The following is a 22155-nucleotide window of genomic DNA, read 5'->3' as shown; positions in this document are numbered from 1 at the left end:
CCAAATAAATTCATAATGTAAATATAATTCAAAAATTTTGATGTATTTCTGCTTTGTCGGTTTTTTCTTCAAAATTCCAATTCAGCTCAGATCACAAAAAAAGAGCCCTCGCGTGTTCATGAAATGTCAATTGTCCGGGCCACAAGCATAAACCCACAAAGCGTTCAATTTCCACGCCGTCAACGAGTGCCTCCACTTCTTAACGCCTTCAATTTTGCCGCTCGACATTTTTTTTTTCACGGCAACAGAAAATGAATGTTCTTTTTCCATTCAAAATTTATGTTTTATACATTCGTTTAAATTTTGATTTTTAGTTTTTCAGGCTCAAATTATTGCTTGCAAAAATGCTCAGCATGAAGATAAGGAACTGCGGACAAAACCATGTAGTAAGTAATTTTGATAGTTTCAATTTTGCATCTAAAAATGGACTGCCAATGAAGAAGTTACTGCTGTAAATTACTCAAAAAGAGGCTTAAGTGAAGATATTTAGAATTGGAGCCAAAATTTTCAAAACTAGTTTTTTGTATTTTCTTTCTGACACTGTTTAACATTCAGAAACAGTAATAATTTGCGTTCAATTAAAATTTCTCATTTAGATTTTGAAACATAGAATTTAGGAATATATTCAAATTGAAAACACGTTTGCATCAGATTTTTAGTTTTAATCAATGTTTTCTTGTTCTTTTTTGGTTATTTCTGGCATACCGTGGTCAATAAATTCATTTAAAGACAAGATAATAACAAGTGACAGTACATCTTGATGAATTTTTTTTCTGTTCATATAAACTCAATGTGACATTTCAAAAAATATTGGGATATTATACATCAAATCTATAAGTACAATAGCAAACATACTCTTTTCAAAATATCGCTAACTGTAGGAGATTTCAACGTGATTTTGATTTATTATAAGTTTATGATAATTTTGAATAAATATTTTTAAAAAAAAGTATTTTATTTAAGTGCCTTCGTTGTTACAAAACCGTTCTCCTTAGCTTTAGAGTGTGATATCATTCATAGAACGGTTTAAGAAAAAGCGTGAGAACCAGTCTATGTGCAAACACTCAAAAGATACCTAATCCACTTTCATTACTCATCAGTCAACTGACCTGTCCCAAATTTTAAAACTCTCTCTCTCCTTCTTTCTCACTTGGTTTCTCCCTCTTACCCTCGTTGAGAATGGACAATTCAGAGGGTCACTTTGCCTGTCTGCGTGTGAGTGCATTGTGAGTATTTTTTGATGTTGTGAGCGGGTGTGCATCAGACAGACTCTCCTACGTGGCAGGAAGGGTACGCAAATCTCCTCATCTCATTGCCTTCATTTGCGTTTCTCATTTTGTCCTTCTTTTCAATTTGGGGGTGGTATTTCTTTTTTCTTGGTTTCACTATAAGGAAAAACAACTCGTCAATTGTTTTTTTTTGTTCAAAAAAATCTCAACCGGGATTCAAAAGTGGTCTAACAAAATTTTTCTTTAAAACTATCACCAGCCTAAAAACGTGTCGTCGAAAAGTGCTATCAAAAAACAGAAAACGTTTTTGAACGGAAATGGTTTGATAAGCAACGAATGTCATTGCTTTTTTTGATTTTCAAATTATCAAAATGATATTGTTCAGCCACATTCTTTTAACAAAAAAAAAACGTTTGGGAAAAAATATTAAAAAACCCCCCTGCAGCAACACACCAATCCTCCCTCTCTCTCTCGTCTGCAGACACAAAAATGCAAGCGCGCCCTACCGAACAATGTCTCCCCCTTCTTTTTTTCGAACGCATATGCATTTGAACAGTCGTTCGTGTGCTCATTTCTTTCTAGTCTTTGCCAATCCCTTGCTGTTTCCAGGCTAAATTCTGATTTCCAGGTCAAAAACCTCATAATGGAGCACCCAAAGCGTCCAACACCCAAAAACGAGGCTCTGCACATTGATGCATCAGGAAGAGGTTGTTTTTTTACTTTTCTTGTAAAATCGATAATGATTAATTTCAGGTGAATCATCATTTTCTGTTCACCGAAGCCACTCCGGCGGTCACGAACCGTTTGCTCCTAGGTATGTGCACAAAGTTATTTTATGTTCCGTAAAGACTGCTACTGACGTTTTAAATTTGATAAATTTTAGCCCAGGATCGTCAATTGGTGCCAGCGTATCCATGTTCTCCTCCCGCAATTCCGAGGCCGAGGTTGGCGACGCTGAGGATCTAGACGGAGTTCGCACAATTATGATGAACATTGGTGTTCCCGATTTGCTTGCCGACAGGGAAATTCAAATGAGATACCCCGAGTTCTACCAGTTTTTGCTTGCTGAACAGCCAACGTGGTTCGAACCAGCACCGTCTAATGGAACTGTCTACCGTGTTCATCATACGACACCGCTGCCTGATAATCACAAGAAACTGCGCAAAGAATTGCCATTTGAAATGCTTGATCTCATGTATCGCTTTTTCCGTCAAAAGGTGGGACTTGGTTCATTTGTTTATTGATTATCGACTTTGAAGATGTCTCACCTTTCATTCAAGCAAAACTTAAATTGAAAAAAATAACAATGAATTTTCATTTGTTGAGTTTATTGTTTCTTCCTTACAGCACGTCAACTCTCAGCGAAAACGCGAGAACAAGGAGCTCCTGGAAGCAAACAAGCAGCTCCGCATTGCTGCTGTCCAGATGTTCACCAAAGCCGAGCAAGAGGAAGAATATATCTCCAACTCTTTGCTCAAAAAGATCCAGCAATTGAACCAAGACAAGGATTATCTTGTCAAGAAGTACCAAAAAGATGAGGAGTCTCTCACCAAATCTCTCATGGCAAATGTCGCCAAGATACCCGATGTTCATGGAGATGAAGCTGCTGCCGAGAAGCTTATGGCTGACAAACAAGCAGAGATAGAGCGTCTTCGCACGTACTGTAGCCGCGCTGAAAAAAGCTATCAGGAGGAATTGATGCGCCTCCGTGCTGAAAAAGTTGATCATGAATCAGCTTTGGAGCAGGAGCAAGAGTTGCTCATCAATACACTGGGAAAGAGAATGAGCCAGATGAACGAGGAGAAGCGGAAGTTGCAACAAGCATTGGAAATGGCCTACTTGAACGGTTTTGTCGATTTCGACGACACTGTCGAAGTGGCACTTCATGCATCTGCCTCCCAGAAGTAGTCAGTTTTAAAAATTGTTGTAGCCAGACAAATAAGTTTTTTTCAGTAATGGTAACTCGCCTAATGTCAGCGCCAATTCTCCAGTGGTCAACACCAACTCGCCCGCAGTCAGCACCAGCTCGCCACTTGTTAGAAACACTGACCAACAGTCCACTTCTTCTTATCGTCAGCAACTCAACGAAACTGCCCATTTGCACATTGAAAACAAAAAGCTTGTTGGAATGTGCAATCAGGAGAGACGTCGATCGCAAGCTACAGAGGCTGAAGTCAAAAAATGTTAGTGAAAAAAAATTTGAAAACATCTTGTTGTTATTTATTGAATTACTAAAAGTGCTCTTCCTATGTTAAATCAAAGGAAACCTATGCATGTTTGGGATGGATCAACATAGTCTTTATCTCTTTTAAGTCTTTATCACCTGAATGGAAGTTCAAAGAGACGTTAAGGTTGCAGTTCTCAGCCTACATTTATCTCACTTTCAATTCAATTTTATTCGTATTTATTTTGTTTACCAACAAAATATCTTACTTTCAGTGAATCAACGCATGTCGAAGATGGAGGCTGTTTTGGAAGCTATTCGTATCGAAGCCGTTCGCACTGATGGGTTAGTTTACTTTTAAATAGGTTGAGCGAACAAATAAAAATTTCAGACCTCTTGCTTGGCGACTTGCTGCATTGAGCCATGACAACAGCATAGATGAGCCTCCTCATCGAATGCTTGCCGAGAGAAGAGCACATGGATCCTCTCCTCCGACCGTCGTTGTTCAGCCTAGCACAAGCCGTGCAGGATCGAACTCAACTGCTAACATCAACAACGATACGCATCCGCACGCTCAGGTTGCACCGATCCTGGCAACTGTGCACCCAACTCAGAGAGCCACTCCGGCTAGAAATGAGAGACCAGATTCTCATTACTAGACCATATCCCCCGATGACAAAAAAAAACACTTCCCATGCACATTTACTCGAATACATCATCCGACGATTTGTTTTATAGAACCCAATGCTTAGCTAGCCTTGTTCCCAATGAATTAATCACTTTGTCCCAATAATCATTAGGTATACACATTTACATGTGTCTTTCCCTCAAATATGTTAAATCACATCCAGCATCCCTCCACCGGTCTTTTGTTCTTTTAAATGCTCCTGTTCATTATACCAAGTAGACTCATGCTTAACCGCTTGATGCATAATGTTGCGGAATATTGAACATACACCCATCCCACCGCGTCTTCCCGTCCCGTTTTATATTTTCATTCGGTTTTATGGCTCCCACATTTATTCTTGAAAGCTTTGAAACGTTGATTTGATTTTTCATTGGGCTGATTCGTTTCTCTCATATGGATCTGTTTTATCGATTCATAAAGTAATTTTCCTTGTTCACTTGTTGGAAAAGCATCAAAATATGTTTTTTACAGGGCTAAAGTTGAAGTGAAATCAATTCGCATAAATCATGCATAAATCAAAAAATGTCAAAATCTAATCGGATTTTTTAAAAGGCTGTTCGTAATTTGTTAATTTAGAACGGCAGTTTTAATATATTTTTTAAAAATATATTACAGTGTTAAATTCATGGGAATTATTGGGATGTAGTGGGGTAGTAGTAATTTTTGAAAACATTTAGTGAGATAATGAAAAAACAAATCGAATTTATTTTGAATATCAAACACACAAGTAGTATAAAATTACAAATTCCATAATGAGCAATTATTGTAATGATTTTTTTAAATTATTTCAAGCTATTTCAAAATCATTGTCAGTCCCTTTTTAAAACCAAATGTGATTTTTCTCAAAAAAAAAAAACCAAAAAATCTCCGAATAGAAAATACTTTCAAATTTAACAATTTTCAGAGTATCATGTAAAAGTTGTTAGACGTTAATCGGAAAATTGTCACAATGTTATGAATAATTGCAATAAAAGGTTTTCAAATGTCTGTTGAATTTTTATTAAAATACTTGGCTTTGATAAATTAACAATATCAAAGCACTGTGTCAGTGTATAAATAGTAGTGGAACGGCTAATAAAATACATTAGAAATTAACTTATTTTTAAAAGAAGCCTTCACTCCCTTGCGAAAATATTGCTTATCGTGTACGTTTTTTTAAATGTACGTTCAATACAAATTTTTTATGCATTATGCAATCTAAACTACTTTTGCTCATTTTTTGAAATGATAAACAAGTATGAAAAAAAGAAGAGAATATTGTTACGTTATTACGGATTCGAAATTTGTGTGCTATTGTTTTTATCACTGCGTCAAAAATTGTTGTTTTGATAAGTAACTAACTAGCAATACATTTTCAGTTAAAATACCAATGTACCACCACAATCACATGAAAGACAAATATGGGTACTAACAACTTTCAGGATGCCCATGTGTAAAGGATTAGGCGGTATTATGTGTCACCCCAACCACTAATGACTAAATTTAACAAAAAAAACAATCAGAAACGTTTTATATGTTATGCAATTTTTGGTTTTTTTTTTGAATTTGCGAATTTAGTAACGAAAACATGGGTTTTAAAGAGTATACACAAAATTAGTACACTTTTATATGAATCAGACGATGAGTTGTAGTACAGACGGAACCTTCGCACCATCTTTTTTCACCTATTATTTTGTCCAGCTGAGTTTTTTTGTACGGAGTAAAATGAAAACCTAGCATTATGTTGCCACATGACGTAGATTTTACAGTTATAGTTTTTGGAAAAAAAACCCTGGTAAAACCGTTTTTGACAGTAGCGAAAGAAATAGTTTTTTGAGATTCAAAATTCTTGTTTTTTTAAAAATCCGAGTTCACAGTTTTTACTTGTCAATACTCCCACATAAAACAATTGTTTGAGGGTAAAAATCAAACACTTACTCTTAGTTTTAACTATTATGAACATTTTTTCACTTCCTTAAAAATGACACCCAGGTTTATCAAATGAACAATTTGCGATAAAAATTCCATATTTTTGGAAGTTAATCTAACTTCGTTTTTATCCGGTCTGTACAAAAATAACTTGGTATCGCTGCTCACTCATTAATAATACTATCTATTGGAAACATGTTTTAAATGTCTAAAGTTCAAATCAATATTTGATTGTTTCATGGTAACGTTGTCGAAGTGCTTTTCAATATTATGTATGTGTTTACTGTGAATAAATGTAGTGTTTTCCAGTTCTAGATTGTATGAATTCTCGCTTATAGAGTAAAAATCTCCAGAGAAAAACCAATTAGAGCCCGTCCAAATAGTGTTTAATAATGTCGTTTGCCAAAGTATACTCTACACACTTGCAACAATTCCATCTGCTGAAATGCAAACATTTGCCATTGATCAGTAGGAATGGGATTGCATGTTGGGAGACAGTAGTCGATCAGGAATGGAACGAAACACATACAAATTTTGTGTGCTACTATCTGAATTTCAAGGCCAAACGGAAAAAAGGCTTTAACAGCAAATAAACATAGTTGTGAATCTATCGAAAAGCATAAACATGTCCTCAATTTCCTTTTCTTTTCCTAATGTCGTATGCATTTCTTGTATTTCTACCGTATTTGCGCATGAATAGAGAAAATTCATGCGCAATTTACTTCGTCTTTTCTATTCTTCACAGTTCGATTTACACCTCGTTCATAAACAACCTTTATTATGTAAAGAGTCCTCGATTTCGTGATTGCTTTTTTTCAACTTTTTCCAACTTGCTTACTTACTGTTTCCTTTCATCGTTTTTTCGAGATTACTCAAACTAGCTACTACTTCCTCAAAAGTTTGTTGATGTTGACCTCATAGCCTTTTCGCCTCTTTCATTGGTCAGTATTATGTATTTACACAAACTGACCACAGACTTTGTTCCATTTTTATTTCTTGCTCTACCGTGTATTACCGGCTTCTATTTGTGCTTTTCAATTTTGCAAGTTTACATTGCTCGGACTTGTCTGAATCAGTCTATCATTTTTGTCATACGTGGAACCTGTGAGACTTCTGTTATTCTGGTTTTTTCCTATTTGAAATTTTATATATTCAAACTATAATAAAACTGAATTGGCTAGATGCTCGAGTTTCTAGGTCTGAAAGGTCTGGTAGAAGAAACTAGGTCAGAGTTACTCAGAGTTACTCTCAGGTAAATCAGGGAATGAAGAAACTTTGACTTCTGAACTACGAAAATATTAATTTTTAATTTACTACAACACTTTTTTTTTGTTTTTGAGACAATCAATTTTAATAAATAAGGTCACTGAAAAACTTAAAACCGAAATATTTTGAAGTGATTTCATATTCCAATTGAAATTTTATTCCAAACCTTTTTTCGATCTTCAACATTTCCAGTATCTTGTTTTTGTATCATGATAGTATCAACTGACAACATCAAATGTCCGGCAGTTGTATCCAATTGTTTTGGCTAGCCACCAACTGAAATATCATTTGAAACTCAGAGAAAAATAAAGAACAGGAGTAAAAAAATGTCTTCTCGTGATAGGATTTCCGTCAACTTAATTGAGCTGGCCTTATTATTAAATTGTTTTTGTTCTTATTGTAAAAGTTAAATTAATTCTCGTGTTAGTGATAACAAACATTGGCGTTTTTTTTACAGAGGCAAGGTGTTATATCATTTTGTTGTCCTATTCAATCTGTCTTCAATTCAGAACCATCCCGTACTTACTCCGTTTATAAAAATTGATGTTTTAAGCTGTCATTCACCAAAAAGTTCGATTACATTTTCAACTTGCCACGTGTATGTTTTGTTTACTTCTCATGCATTCAGTCTAGTCTACGCGATTATTCAATTTTTGATTCTTAATTTGGAGACCTTCCAAGATCTATAAATGGCAGTTTTGAACAGTAAAAAAGTAAACAAACACCCTCCTTGTGTGTTTTGTGTTAAAGGTATTTCTTTCAATTTGAACAACTCAGTCATTTAAACTTTTGTACATATTGACTTTAAGAAGAGTGGTGGCAACGTGATTGCAGCGTGGTCGTGGCATACTGTTGAATTGAAAAATCAAAAAGTTAATCGAAGCAAGTTCAAAGTTTGTCACATCAGCAACATGCTGATAAGGCGTTCGTGATGTCTCGGCTCATGCCCGCAACACATCAACTTTCTGAAATTCTGAATCATCGTCATCTTTTTCATTGGAAACCTGAAAAAATATCGTTTGTCCATCAGAACCACACCCAGTCTCAAGACCGCGTAGGTGGGTGGTCTGGTCTATATCGCGGTTTGCATATTCTAGACACAAGCGGAATAGTTCAAATGATGTGGTATATGCGTCGGGAATGGTATTCGAGTGGGAGGAGAAGAATGGGAACGTATGCGGACATCCAAATTTTATATCATCAAAGATAGTAGTATAAAGGTTCAATCAAAATAAGTGAAAAATTGAGAGAGCAAAGAAACTTCTTTCGGTTAAATCGAATGACGAATAACCTTTTTTTCGCAATTGTTAGATTCCCATTGAAAATTTCTTATTCATTCTAAGCACCTTCCGTTTCTATTCCTGATGAATGAGTCTGCATAATTTCTAAGAATAAACTCTTTTCATGATGATTTCTATTCTAATCAAACATAGAACAGGCAACGTTGCCATACTGCAAAACTTCTACTTTGCAAAATTGTGGGCTGCACTTTAATCTAGTCTGGAAACACCCAAGTCTTATTTTCAATAGGGTCACTAAATCTTGATTTTCAACCTTATGACTTTTGTCATATGAAATGTGTTGACACAATGAGACAAGAGAAGCTTAAAATCACGAACCACTCCCTAAACACCCACTCCCGTTTCCGGCAAATTATGCATATAAAAAAATAGGAAAACTTGCAAAAATTGAAATATTAAACATGTTTTGCAATTATTAGACGATTTTTCCAAATTTAAATCACAATGTTCTTGCAATAATTTGTTAGGCTACTTTTGGTAATGTTTTCTTTAGACGGTTAGTTGTTAGTATTTTTCGAGAGAAAAATTGGTTAAGGCTTGTTTGATGCCTCAAATCTGGTTAAAAACGGTTTGCTCAATTGAAGTTCCAAAATCAGATCATTTGATCAATTATTCCACCAGATAACCTTATTACTCGAATTGTTCCGTAGGTTTACGCTTATGTTATAATGATCTTTTTGTGTATATTTTTGTGCAAGACAACTCATATTTTCCAGTACAATACTTAACTTGTGTACTTCCAAGCTCTGTGCAGGTAGTTAAGCTAGTTCATTATGACTCACAAAGCCTTTCTCCTAAATTGAGAATGGAGAAACAAGTAAATGACGTGAGCATATGTGTTTTGTAAGCCCAATAAGCATGCTGAGTAAATTGAAACTTGTATGACGGCGACTATAAAAGCGAAACGATACGTGTGCTTCTTCAATCTTTCTTCTACCAACACCGTTTTCTGCAGCTTTGTCAATCGTCGGCTTCCATTTCCGCAATTAGACCGAAAATCGCTAAAACAAACATTGCGGATTACATAATCCCGATGTCTCACTCGATACAGTAGTGAAAGTGTTTCTTTTGAATGATTGGGGGTGTGGTAGAAAAGAAAAAAATGAGACTAATAATACAACTATTTGTATCTAGTTACAGTTTCAAATTCGCATCCTATTTTGTGCGAATGTAAGCATTTTGTGGCAAAAGGGATGTTCGGATGGTGTGTGACTGATGTACACTGAGTCATCTTCCATTTACCTTTTTCTCTATGCAGATACTTTTTTTCTGGTCTCCATGCGTGGTCAGAAGTACAGACGTATACAAACTTCAATTACATGGTTTTATAACGTTTGATTTTTTTCTGTTGGTTTCCTCATTAAATCGATGATCGCTGAATCCATTTTGTGGACAGCTTATTTAAAAATCTCCCTTTTCAACATTCAAGTTTTGTTTTTTTTCTTTTTATTTTTGTGTTTTGATGAAAGAGGGTTTCAAAATTTTGAATAGGTTAGCTATGACATATGAAGTTGTTTCAGCTAATCTTTTTATTTGTCAAATTTTTTGAAAACAGACAATTCCGTTTTTGTCAAATCCTGAATTGCAGATAACTTTCTGTTGAACAATTTTTCCCAGAAAACAGCTGTTCAAATAACTTTATTTTATTGCAATTATCACTTTCCCATCGAATTTTCTAAATACAACTGTTAAAACCTACATGCTGGAACGCAATACTTCGAAATCTTTGTGTTTTTGTTTCTGTTGAAATGTGTATTAGAATGAAACTGTCTTTTGAGTTGTTTTTCGTACCATTGTTTCTTGGTGTTGTCAAAAAAAGGTTGATAGATTTCAAGCTAGAACCACGTCCAGAAAGCAAATTTTTTCAGGTTGAACTTTAAAATATTATTCAAAACTTCTTAGTTTTTCTTTACCAATACTCTCAAAAAGGAAATGAGAACTCAACTGAATCTCAGTCTCAGCTGACCTTATTCTTGGTCTCAGAACTTGCCCAACCTTATCCTCCCACTCCATTTGTCCCTGTTCACACTCATCTGATGACCCGATAGGAATGCTTTGTCATTTCAATTTGAACAATTGACGAGATTATTAATTTTATCGCCTCCTTCCCCCTCTGATCAACATCTTCCCCGCTATTCTTATCATCTAGTTCCAGAAGTTCAGTTTATTAATAACACATCTGACAAATGGAAGACTGAGGGCGATTTTAGAGACATAGAATAAACAGTTATCGATACAGTACACTAGTGATGGAGACCACAGAAAATTGAGTAAGGCCTACGCCATAGTCAACAAATGGCGTCGGTGTCTCCTCCTAGCCAAATCAGCCATCAATCTTGTCCCCTCGCGGGTGTTCATCACATGAACAAGTAGAGACCCGTGAAAATGGCGAAGATTTTACTAGAACCTTTTTCTGATTTTTTCCCTCATCTTAAACATCCTTATCTTTTTTATCTCTTTTTACCGCTCAATATCTTGTAACTGATTCTTCAATCATTTTTACTGGTCCATGCGTTGGCAAAATCATAATTGCATCTTTTCCAAATATCACTTTTATTGGAATTTTATAGAAATTCAAAAATACTTTTTTCATCTTCTTCACTACTATTTTGTTACACTGTTCCAGTTCTAAACGTCACATCACATCTAATATTTACTTAGAATTTTCATTTTCTCCCAACTTCAAAAGTTCCGGTTTTTGTTAATTTCTCAAATTCTTGAATTTTTACAGAAGATGGACTCGCAAAAAGAATGCGTGTTCGTCTCAGAGAAGTCCAAAATCTTCCCTTCGACGCGACTATTTTTCTCGTTCCTATTATGCCTGTGCTTTGTGGCATTAGCTATTGGAACTTCGAATATATCCCAATCAATGGTTTGCATGGTGAAAAAGCCTGATACAAACTACACGTGCCCATTAGCGGAGCCAGAAGTAGAAGCCATCCCATGCAACCACCCGAAACAATTTGCTTGGAGTTCTATTCAGCAAGGTGAAATTTTAATTTTTGAAAATCTTATCAATTGTTGCGGTGTGGATCTGAAAATTATAATTTGAGGATATTAAATTAATTTTCGGATATCTAGCTTCGATAAAATAATTAGAATTGGCTTTATTTCCCGTTTTGCAAAATTGGTATTTTGTATCAACTTGAAGGTTATAAAACATTAAAACTGAGTTTATTATCAACAATATCAACAATAATTTTGTAGAACCAATAATTATCCTAATCCAATATTTCAATACTTAAGGTTTAATATACTCCGGTCAAAACTTTGGTTCACTATTTATGGTGATCACTGGATGGCAAGCAGATCGTCTAAATGGAAAATGGACAATCGTAGCAGCAATGGCATTTATTATAGTATCAAATGCCGTATTACCAATATCTGCTGGTGCATCATTTGCACTCGTCTTCTTTCTGAGGTTAGTTACAGATTTCGAGAACAATACTCAATATTAATTAAGTGTTTCAATAAATCACACTACTGTTCCTTTTTCACACGTATCTTATCAATTTGTAATGGAAAGTGAGAATTCTCGTTTTGTCGTGTTTCGTTTTTCGTTCTGCGTATATCATTTGCCGTTCGTCTCTGATACCTGATCGCTTTGTTTTACTTTCCATATATAGTCTAGGTTTAGAGGTTAAAAGAAGATTCCAAATTGTATGGTGGCAACATATGATTATTCAGAAACTTGTGACCAATATAGATAAATAGACAACACAGATAAAACAGATCAAAAAACAACAGATTGCTGTTCTGATGTCATAACGTCTAAAATAGTTCTCATTTTTCGTGGAAAGTCCGCACTATGAAGAAGTAACAGTGAAATTTATTATAAGTATAAGCTGTGCAATTAAAATCATGAGTTTCACTTTTCAGTTGGTAAAAAATAATTTTTACGGTAGTACAAAAACAAAGAAAGATGAAATTCAGTTCAATGAACTCAATTCCCCTTAGACCTTCATCTTAGAACCTCACTTATTCTCATCAACTTTCAGAGTTCTCACTGGATTTGGTGATGCGCTTCTCTCTCCTGCGTCCTCGTCACTGATCACCCGATGGTTTCCACCAAAAGAACGACCCAGTGCACTGGGAATTGTGACCAGTGGTCGGCAAATCGGTGCGTTCCCTGTTTTTTTAACATGAAGTTCACAGCATTCACGTAATTGCAACTTGTGTTCTTAAAAGTATTTGGGGATAGTAACAAGGAAAGTAATTGATTCGGAAAATCGTGTACATTTGAAAACTTGAAATAAAATTAAAAACAAATGTTATTTTCTAGGTACGCTGATCATTTTGCCAATTGGAGGATGGTTATGCGGAAGTGATGGAAGTAAATTTCTTGGTGGATGGCCAGCTATTTTCTACCTGTCCTCAGTAGTTGCTGCGGCAGTTTTGGTTATTTGGGTGGTTTTTTCAGCTGACAAACCATCGAAACATTTATGTATTTCTCATGTAAGACTTTGTGACAAAACAAAACAAGCTATAAGGATGGAAAAAAATCATAATATACATTTCAGAACGAAGAAGCTTATATCAACCGCAAAATTGAAGAGGAAAACATTGGAAAAAGGAATAATCGAAAAAACACTCCGTGGAAAGCAATTTTCACGTCAAAACAAGTCTGGGTGGCTGTTGCTGCTCTTGTGTGCCATGAATTTCCACTAGTTATCATGCTCCAGTTTCTTCCAAAATTCTTTTCCGACGTTCTTGGCTTATCGAATACTGTGAATGGTTTAGTATCAGCACTTCCAATGGCTATTCTGTTTTTGTCAAAATGTCTCTCGGCAAGCCTAGCGTCATATCTTACTGCAAACGGATATTTGAGTAAGATTGTTTCAGATTAGAAAACATTTAACGAAAAATAAAATTATTAGGAAAAACCCAGTCTTGCAAAATATTCAACTTCATCGCCTCACTCGGACTTGGTATTTGCATTGCTGCAACTCCGCTAATGAGTAATCTACAACATGCAATATGGGCAATTATAATTCTCTGCTTGGCAAATGCATTTGCAGGTAAGTAAATTGAGAATTAGTGTTGTGAACTGACTCTTGTTGATGAAAACAATCTTATATGATTGGTCAACTCCCACGTTTTCTTTTTGAATATCTGGTGGTTTCATTCAAAACTAAACCAAACAAAATTTTGACAATTGGGGTTTACGATGCAAAAAATCATCCTAGTAACATATTTAAATATTCCAATTTTTAAAGTAAAGTTAATTTAGGACTTCATACACCTGGTGTCCTAACTGCAATTGTCCAACTTGCTCCAGCATTCTCTGGAATTATCACTGGACTCGCATTTGCTGTTGCATCTTGCTTCTCCATCTTCAATAAACTATTGATCAGTCAGATTTTGAGGTAGGTTCGAAATGAACAAGAAACATAAAACCGAGTCCATGTACATATACAAACATCTAAATCATCTGGTTTTCTCGTTTCAGGACCGGTTCTAAACATGAATGGACTATTGTTTTCGAGATTTCAGCGTTTGTCGCAATCTTACCAACTATCTTTTTCACACTCTGGGGATCAGCTGAGAGAACTGTAAGTGTCGTAAAAAAATATAATCTCCAAAAATAATGCAAAAGATAGGGTTTTTATATTTTCAAATAAAAATGAAAGAAAACTATTACAGCTTTATAGATAGAAAAATAAATTATTGTTTCAGGAATGGGCGTCCAACCGAGTATCAGTTCCGAAAGATGCTGATCAAAAGTCTAATGACTCCGGCTCCTCAACATCCTCTACAATTCAAGCAATTGCCAAGTACAGCATGTTCCTATCTCATGATCTCACCAACTCTGCCTAGTCCAATTATCTTCCGCTTTACGATTTTTGTGTACTGTACTTTAGAATTTTTCTTCTCGGCTTTAGTTTTTTTCTCAAATGAACGGGCAAAAATTGATAAGATTTTCACGATATCATTTTTGGCTGGTTATCTTTTCTCGTTAATTATCTTAAAAATCCCATTTTTTCTTTCTTTCAATTTTTCTGTGAATACGAATTCTCCCTTCTCCATCAGAATCCGGGTTGTAAACCAATCACTGCATTTTTCGTAATTATTGTTTTGTAATTTAAATATTAGGTTGAATTGTTTGACTTTAAACTAAAAAAGCTTTACTGCGACTTCCGATTGTTTTAATTGAAATAAAAGAATTATTCATATCTGTGAGAGTGAAGAATAGAAAAGAACAGGTGGAAATCAAAATATCGAGGATACAAAATCAGCTGCCAAAAAGCCCGAGAGGCCTTGTGATTTTGCCACAAAATACTTTATAACTTTAGTCTCAGTTTGTTGTCGGTGCCTTTTTCCTAACTTCCATCAAGTGTTTTTATATCAACTAAAAGCCGAAATGAACTCAAAATGATACCAATGCTAATTTGGTTTATAGTTATCGTGTTGATTGCACTTTTAGCATGTCTTGCGATCAAGTTTTTGGTATATAACTTGAAAAGTCTCAACGTTACTCAATAAATTTTGACTTTCAGGCCCTTCGAATTGTTCTTGCGTTGCTGTTGACTTTGCCAATCCTCTTATCGGTTGCTTTTTGTGTCTTGCGAAGAAGCCCGGTTCAAGAAAGTAATGTAAGTTGGAGTTACTTTTGGGGTTGCATTTCTTCACGAAATCTCTTTCATATCTAATACCAATTTTTATTTTTGGAAAAAACACTCATTTTTCTTAACATGGAAGTGTTTTTGAAAGTACACGTCCAAGTTCTGCTAAACAAAAAAATTGTACATAGGCACAGGGAAATTAATATCGATAAAATTTGGATAATAAATTCAGTTTCTACAAACCAAATTTTACCGAATTACAATTTGTTTACACATTCAGGGCATATATTTATGCTTTTAGTATGTAAAATAAAAAATAAGATTTAGCTATCTACTTTCAGAAAGCTGTATTCTTCAATGCTACCAGTATTATCTCGGATCGTGGAGAAGCACACGGATCCGTTCACAAAAATACAATTCCAGCTTTCCGCCAAGTTCAAAAGTTATAATAGTTGCTTTCTGTAAATTGTATTTTTAAGGCCAAGCAGAATGGAGCAGACACAATTGTAATGGATGTCCGAATGACAAAAGACGGAATGTTAATTGTTCTTCTCCCAGATAGCGTCGACACTGACAATGCAACATACATTGTCGATGAAACACATTGGATTCAAATGAGCCAGCTTAATGTTTATGGGTACACTAGGAAACGTATCAATTTTATTAAGATAACTCTTGCAGTGGAAATAATGGCACTATTTTGACATTCGATGAAGCAGTTTCCTGGTGCGAGGCAAACAAAATGAATATGATCTGGCATATTCCTTCCTTTTCTTCCGATGTGAGAAATTTCAAATGGCAAAAATATAAAGTTTCCATCAAAACTAAATTCCAGCTGCTCACATACCTCCGCAACAAAATAATGCAGGATAGCTTGTATGACAAGGTTGCCGTGACAACGTACAACCTCATTGCTGCTGGAAGGATCAGATGTACTGATAGACAATTGTTAATGGGTAATCATTGAAACTTTTTGAAATAAAATGAAATTTCAATAGGAATGATCTGGAAAAGTACCGAATACTCCATTGTCAACGGAACAGCTGTTGGGAACATGTACACTTCATGGTACTACTCAATGATGGACACGTTCACATATTGGGGAATAAGGTATATCAAATATTGAACTTGTAACTGGCACAGGGTAGTATAATAGTAAAAATCACCGCAAAATAATAATGTTTTCAGCTCAAAAATAGCTTCAAATTGGTAGTTGCTGTAAACAGGTCCACGGCTGGTTTTTTTATAATTGAAACTTTTTTCAAAAGAAAACCTTTTCTAGAGATACAAACCATTCAAAAAACCGCCAAAGAATTTACTTTCAAATTTGACCGCTGAAATTCGGTACTAATTGTTAACGTTGATACAACCTTCAATTGAAATCAAATAATGCACTAAACATGCAATTTTATATTAAACTTTCAGATCACTCCTATTACCAAGTTTTCTTGGGGTCGACTTCCTCGTCACAAGTGTCGATGACGCTGATAGGTAAGATGGCTTTGAAAAGCATTGGTTATTATTAAATTTATTTGAGAGCTCTTATTGTGGAATCCTCAGCTTCTGGAATGAGAACCATAATATACGACATGGAAACTGCAACCGAGCGTAATTACTTTGCCAATCAGATGGAGCTACCAATGATAGTAAATGATCTTGTTTCTCTCCTTGGCACTGGTAATTCTTCACCAACGACTCCTCCGTCATCATCCACAAAAGCTAATAAGAACCGATCCTGATTGTTTCCCTAATTTGATTTTTGTTTTTGTTTTTTAAATGAAAATCACAGTTAATGTTTATCTTCATAATCAAGCAATTTTTATGGTAATGTATGTTACAAAAGGAAACAAGATTGGAGTTAGTGAAAAAGTAAAAAGTCAGACAGAAGTAAAAATAAACAAGAGTATCTTCAAATGCGTACAACCGTAAAAATTCACAACAATGAAAGGAGAATAGGAATCACAGAAACAAAACGGGCTGCGATAATAAATACGGGTTTCAAAAACAATAAAGGATCTATTAAAACTGTTCCTAATGAAAAAGAACACTATTTGTTAGTGACGGACGGTATGGATGGCGTTTAAAGTCCATCGTTCAATATCGTAAACGGCATTGGATGCTTCATTGAGTTCACTGTGAAAATTGAGCATTGCGTGAAAACCATTCTTGTAATTGATCGTTGTTGTAGGAACACCCGAGCTCTAAAATATTGAAATATATCATTTCATTTGTTTAAAATTGTATTAGGGACTCAGCAGAAATGCAAAGAAATCAAATTGCTGTCACTTACCTCCAATCTGTGTGCATAAATAAGACCTTCATCACGGAGAATATCAAACTCGCAAGTAACAACCATTGTGGGTGGCAAATTAGACACGTCTTTCTTCATGAGAGGTGAAAAATCCGGGTTGTTGAGAAATGGCTCCATGAGTTGCTGAGCTTCAAAACTTGGTCGCACTGGCCACCTACAGGGAATGCTGTGATTCTTGTATGTACGGGTCGATTCGATGATGTGCTCATATTCCATCATCTTGTCAACTTCCGACTTTAGACTGTCAGAAACATGCCCATTAGAAATGACACTTGGAACCAGATACGCCTTCTCGTCCATGTTGATTCCGGCGTAGAACATGTAATAGTAGACAACTGATTCAGGATCGACTAGAGCATATCCATTCAGTCGGGAATGAAAATATCGGTAAGAGACTGTTTGGAGGTCTGCCATCTGAAGAAGTGGATAGATGAGAACTTGACCCGCCAGCTTTGGAAATGCATTTCGAGCTGCACGACGTTGAGCAATGACGGTGGCCATGTTTCCTCCAGCCGAGTCACCCATAATCACGATTTTCGATGTATCAATTCCGAATTGAACTGCTCCAAATTCAAATAAATGTTCAATTGCTGCCTCGCAATCCATGATTCCACCGGGAAAGACAGTTTCTGGTGAAAGACGATATTCAATAGAAATGAAAAGAGTTCTCATTTCAAATGCCATTCTTTTAACCAAAGAGTCATACATCTCGACGTTTCCCAATGCAAAACCTCCACCGTGGATGAAAATGACAGCTCCGTTAGTTGCGGTCTTATTGTTGATTGGTTGGTAGACCTTGACCGGTGTTCCGTTCCAAACATGCCACTTTATATCAATTTGCCCATGCGTGTTAACCATCAGACCCAGTGACTTTGACAGGAGATTAAGCGCCCCGCGAGTCCACTGAACCATGCTGCTTGCTTTGGAGAACATATGACTCTGAAAATAAGTAGTTGATTTTGAACAATAAGCTGGTTTCTCACATCCACATTCAGTTATTATCTGCAGTTTAATCTTGACATTTCAATATATCTTTTTTTAGCTTTCTTGAAATATAATATGTCTTGTGCTGATAACAAACATATAGCGCGGTCACAAACCACGATGTGTTATAAATGACCTCTCTAATTTGCGATCATTTTTTGTTAGTAAATTAACTTCCATTTCACTTTTTTATCTGTAGTTTGTAGACATCTTTTCTGGTAAATTTTTCAAAAACTGAACATTTACCAAAATGTATATAGCGCGTGTAGTTTGTGTAGCCAAGAACATACCGGGTAATAGTAGGCCACGCGGAGAGCTGGCTCAACAATGTGCATAACTGCTCGGTCCCACTTGCTGACAGTGAATCCATCGGGCAGCGGCTTGTAAAGTGAATATGCAGTGGTTAGTAGAGTGATTGTTACAATTCCGATGACAAGATATTTAATTGGGAGAGGGTCTTTTTCCAGTTTGAGGGACATTCCTATCGGTTTTCTGACAGTGTATTTACAGAAGTTAAAGTGATGCCTGAAATTCAAATATGTTTTTGAAATAATATACTCAGAAATTAAATTATTCGAAACAAAATGAATTGTTTTTTACAAATAGAAAGTGAAAAAGCGTTCGAGAAATGTGTGAATAATTGACGGACCATGCAAAAGAGGAAGAGAGAACTCGTTGATTAGAGACACTCAGAGAAAGAGGCAAAAGAGGATAGAAGAAGACGGGCCACTGTGCGTTAGAAATGACCGACCTGCAAAGGCAAGAGGTCCACAGTGTGGACTCCACACCTGTCAACTCCTGTTTTTGCCGCCGGCGCACAAAATTGACGGCAAAAAGAAGATTAGAACGTAGTATTCCTCTTTTTGTTGCCATTTATTCTTCTCGTGTGAGATGAATGTAAAGTCAACAGGTTTCGTGGAAATAGTTCACAGCAATATCAAATATTATGCAAGGAAACATAGTTTTCAGGTCTCAGTTCTAGAACACTCAGTTATTCGGAAAAGTAATAAAACAAATGTACACTCTTAATTAAAAAATTTATACATAGGAGTTTGCAACTACAAAAACTTACTGATCCACTTAACCACTATTAATATTACTTTTTGTGTGTACTGGGAGTTTGCGAAAATGGGATTTTGAAATAAACAATAATCTTCAGAAACCTGTGGTTCTTTTATATAAGCTGGCAAACTGTGTACTCTAAGTAGCACATCTAATTAATTTTTTCAATATTCCTGCAGAGAAATCATGATTTATGCAAAAAATAACAGTGAAAAGAAAACTCTCCTTTGGAAAAACAACCCACTTTTTCAGGAAACAAATCACGAGTGGAATTTTAGGAAAAGTGTAATAAAGATAAGAATCCAGTACACAAAAATTAAAAAAAAACAAACAGTAGATTCTGAAAAGGAAATAACTTGATTTTAAATCTTTAGACTTCCAACATTTGCTTGATTTAAAAAAATCACAAAAAAGATAGTGATTTCGATTTGTGAAGTTGAAATCAAAAACACAAAAAGAGAAAAGTCTACTTTAAAATATTCACAAGATAGGATTAGTTGAAGTCACTACGTGGAACGACATGAGATTTAGTCAGTGAATTTCAAGTTTTTGTCAGCGAGACAGAATAGGGCAATTGAAAAATAGTGATGAAAGGTTAACGTGAGGATTTAAAAGAAAAAAAAACAGAGAAAACCGTCTAGATGTCACGTCAACTAGAGACGCCAATCCTTCCTCTGAAACAGACTAATCTGATCATAAAGTGCCATCTGCATTACACCACTGAGAATCTAAGAATCTTCTAGAAAATATATAAATCAACAATTGGTAACAATGAAAATCACCGAATGAAGCCGGTCAAGAGTGGTTCTTAACTTGAAAAATGTCAAGGTGAAATCACTGACCGGCAATAGAAAATAAAATAAACTTCTTAGTGTAAACTGCTTGAAGGTAAAAGAAACTTCAGCTTTCAGTGGACACGGAGAGGTCGAACTGCTACTATTACCACTGAATAAGTGTAAAAACAAAGGGAGAAACAGAGAAAACCAGAAGTTGGTTTTCTTTGACAACTTCTGCTTTTCTATTCATTTTTGTATCTCCCTTTAGGAATTCATTGTTTTAAGTTCTATAAGTTACTGATTGTTTATCATTTTGACACAACTGAAAAATATAAGTATTGGATGCATTTAATCACAGGAATATACATAATTCATGCACAGCTAAGGTAAAAAACATATTTGAAAATGTATTGTTAGCTTTTTAACATTTATATTAATGTTACCCCTGCGCAAGGATGGTACGCAAATTCGTGAAGCGATCCAAATGTTAAACTAGTTGATACTCTCCGTAAAATTCACGTGAACTCAAAGATTTAAAAATTACTTGGAAAATAAAAACTATTTATTTTAATTCTTTACTACAACTACTATATAACACACCTGAAATTCCTTGTTTTATTTTTCTAACAAATAAAATTCTTTGAAAAACACATTCGTTGTAATATTGGAAGCCGGTTTCATTAATTAACGTCACTGGAATTAGAGAACAGCTGACAATTCATTTGCATTTCTGATTTGTTGTTATCACGGTTTTTGATTATTCTGCAAAACACGAAAGACATCTTATTTTCTAAATGAAATTGTTTGAGCCGTCTCAATTGGAAATGATGTGTAAAATTTTGTTTAAACGAATTTAACAATTATTTTCCTATTTATGTATATTCAATTTTTAGGATTACTAATGCATTTTCTAACGAATTGGATGATTAACATCGACTACGTATTTCAAAATAATAAACAAAGCCAAAACATGAAAAACAATAAGACAGTTAATGAAAAAATCATTGAAAAAAAGATAAAAGACTTAACTGGCATACCTCCTCCTCTCTTCTGCTCTGCCAGGAGGAAAACAAGTCGATAATGGCCTCTCTCGCAGGTTTATTATGATGCGGGTATCCAGCAACACTCATAAAACTATGGAATGCTAAAACTGGAAAATGTCCGACACTATATTAATGGGGCCTATATAAATGTCAATATCTTCACTTACATTTGTCCACCAGATTGTATGGTGGTGCACTCAGCTCACGGGGCCATCTTTGGGTGGAAAGTCATTCTCGTGATTCCAGATTGTAAGGCTAGTCTTTCGAAATGAGCCCGCTACAGAGTACGAAGAATAGCCGGTAATTAACTTTTTATGTTTTGTTTGTTTGAAAACTTTAAGCGCTGCATGCAAGTTTAATTTGTAATTGGTTATTTTGAGTGCAAGTATTTTAGGGGCAGCTATCCTAATAGGGAGTTCAAGTCCATTTTCCTATCAGTAATTTTGAGTGAAAGACCTTGTGAGAGTTTCAGATGTTATTTGAACAGCAGGTAGCCAAACTACCTAAAATTCCTCACATTACACGAAAAACTGTATCGATGCAGAGAATGTCTATTTCCTCGAGTTTGTAGGAAGCTTAATAGGATGATAATTAACATCCTGGTGTTAAATAACATCCCATAGCAGGCAAAGTATTGTTTTGAAAACAAAATACGCATGAAAACACAAGCTGTAATATTTCTCATAAATTGATACAGAAACTAAACCCATACCTGGTTCAAAAAGTTTTTAGTTTCCATGAAGGTTCAGAATACTGGATTGACCACCCATGACTAATCTTAACAAGATGAATTACGAAATCAATGATATCTTGTACCAGCTGGAATTTGTTGTGATGTGTCAGGGTCTTTTTCACATAAA

The 22155-nt window shown here is 35.3% G+C and overlaps 4 protein-coding genes and 5 non-coding genes across 9 annotated transcripts; 5 read left to right on the top strand and 4 right to left on the bottom strand.

Moving 5' to 3' along the window:
* The first annotated feature begins 1857 nt into the window (after positions 1-1857).
* T09B9.4 (uncharacterized protein) lies at positions 1858-4513 on the top strand. The gene is made up of 7 exons (NM_077239.6): positions 1858-1936; positions 1983-2043; positions 2113-2446; positions 2577-3136; positions 3183-3412; positions 3669-3738; positions 3785-4513. The coding sequence occupies exons 1-7, from the start codon at positions 1873-1875 to the stop codon at positions 4050-4052; spliced, it is 1587 nt and encodes a 528-aa protein (NP_509640.1). The 5' UTR covers positions 1858-1872; the 3' UTR covers positions 4053-4513.
* A 2326-nt stretch (positions 4514-6839) lies between these two features.
* Positions 6840-6971, bottom strand: T09B9.8. The gene has a single exon (NR_071879.1). It is a non-coding gene; the product is annotated as an Unclassified non-coding RNA T09B9.8 (non-coding RNA).
* A 2548-nt stretch (positions 6972-9519) lies between these two features.
* On the bottom strand, positions 9520-9632 carry T09B9.7. Its single transcript, NR_071877.1, has one exon. It is a non-coding gene; the product is annotated as an Unclassified non-coding RNA T09B9.7 (non-coding RNA).
* T09B9.9 lies at positions 9520-9632 on the top strand. Its single transcript, NR_071878.1, has one exon. It is a non-coding gene; the product is annotated as an Unclassified non-coding RNA T09B9.9 (non-coding RNA).
* A 1655-nt stretch (positions 9633-11287) lies between these two features.
* slc-17.9 (Major facilitator superfamily (MFS) profile domain-containing protein) lies at positions 11288-14727 on the top strand. Its single transcript, NM_001392827.2, has 9 exons — positions 11288-11543; positions 11803-11977; positions 12555-12676; positions 12839-13011; positions 13077-13383; positions 13434-13574; positions 13787-13922; positions 14006-14108; positions 14233-14727. Exons 1-9 carry the CDS (start codon positions 11291-11293, stop codon positions 14371-14373), a joined length of 1551 nt encoding a protein of 516 aa, NP_001379067.1. The 5' UTR covers positions 11288-11290; the 3' UTR covers positions 14374-14727.
* Positions 14728-14843: 116 nt separating this feature from the next.
* Positions 14844-16913, top strand: T09B9.3 (glycerophosphodiester phosphodiesterase family protein). Its single transcript, NM_077237.4, has 9 exons — positions 14844-15003; positions 15054-15149; positions 15461-15553; positions 15599-15756; positions 15801-15900; positions 15955-16075; positions 16118-16229; positions 16545-16610; positions 16657-16913. The coding sequence occupies exons 1-9, from the start codon at positions 14929-14931 to the stop codon at positions 16856-16858; spliced, it is 1023 nt and encodes a 340-aa protein (NP_509638.2). The 5' UTR covers positions 14844-14928; the 3' UTR covers positions 16859-16913.
* T09B9.1 (Alpha/beta hydrolase fold-3 domain-containing protein) lies at positions 16904-18939 on the bottom strand. Its single transcript, NM_001029728.7, has 3 exons — positions 18705-18939; positions 17410-18369; positions 16904-17320 (listed from the first exon to the last, which is right to left on the bottom strand). Exons 1-3 carry the CDS (start codon positions 18891-18893, stop codon positions 17174-17176), a joined length of 1296 nt encoding a protein of 431 aa, NP_001024899.1. The 5' UTR covers positions 18894-18939; the 3' UTR covers positions 16904-17173.
* A 2218-nt stretch (positions 18940-21157) lies between these two features.
* 21ur-15084 lies at positions 21158-21178 on the bottom strand. The gene has a single exon (NR_071876.1).
* A 288-nt stretch (positions 21179-21466) lies between these two features.
* Positions 21467-21608, top strand: T09B9.10. Its single transcript, NR_102198.1, has one exon. It is a non-coding gene; the product is annotated as a small nucleolar RNA T09B9.10 (small nucleolar RNA).
* The last annotated feature ends 547 nt before the right edge of the window (positions 21609-22155 follow it).

The sequence above is a fragment of the Caenorhabditis elegans genome, chromosome X (assembly GCF_000002985.6).
Source record: "Caenorhabditis elegans chromosome X".
Taxonomy (NCBI): Eukaryota; Metazoa; Nematoda; class Chromadorea; order Rhabditida; family Rhabditidae; genus Caenorhabditis; species Caenorhabditis elegans.
This window is presented reverse-complemented; position numbering and strand designations above follow the sequence as displayed.

Bases quoted from the DNA above. Each gene is read 5' to 3' on its own strand.
- T09B9.4 (NM_077239.6), top strand. From the start codon at position 1,873: ATGGAGCACCCAAAGCGTCCAACACCCAAAAACGAGGCTCTGCACATT. The intron at 3,413-3,668 runs GTTAGTGAAAAA...TCTTACTTTCAG, and splicing joins AGAGGCTGAAGTCAAAAAAT to TGAATCAACGCATGTCGAAG. The intron at 3,739-3,784 runs GTTAGTTTACTT...TAAAAATTTCAG, and splicing joins GAAGCCGTTCGCACTGATGG to ACCTCTTGCTTGGCGACTTG.
- slc-17.9 (NM_001392827.2), top strand. From the start codon at position 11,291: ATGGACTCGCAAAAAGAATGCGTGTTCGTCTCAGAGAAGTCCAAAATC. The intron at 13,012-13,076 runs GTAAGACTTTGT...TATACATTTCAG, and splicing joins AACATTTATGTATTTCTCAT to AACGAAGAAGCTTATATCAA. The intron at 14,109-14,232 runs GTAAGTGTCGTA...TTATTGTTTCAG, and splicing joins GGGGATCAGCTGAGAGAACT to GAATGGGCGTCCAACCGAGT.
- T09B9.3 (NM_077237.4), top strand. From the start codon at position 14,929: ATGATACCAATGCTAATTTGGTTTATAGTTATCGTGTTGATTGCACTT. The intron at 15,004-15,053 runs GTATATAACTTG...TTTGACTTTCAG, and splicing joins GTCTTGCGATCAAGTTTTTG to GCCCTTCGAATTGTTCTTGC. The intron at 15,554-15,598 runs GTTCAAAAGTTA...TGTATTTTTAAG, and splicing joins CAATTCCAGCTTTCCGCCAA to GCCAAGCAGAATGGAGCAGA.
- T09B9.1 (NM_001029728.7), bottom strand. From the start codon at position 18,893: ATGTCCCTCAAACTGGAAAAAGACCCTCTCCCAATTAAATATCTTGTC. The intron at 18,370-18,704 runs GTATGTTCTTGG...ACTTATTTTCAG, and splicing joins GCGTGGCCTACTATTACCCG to AGTCATATGTTCTCCAAAGC. The intron at 17,321-17,409 runs GTAAGTGACAGC...TCAATATTTTAG, and splicing joins TTTATGCACACAGATTGGAG to AGCTCGGGTGTTCCTACAAC.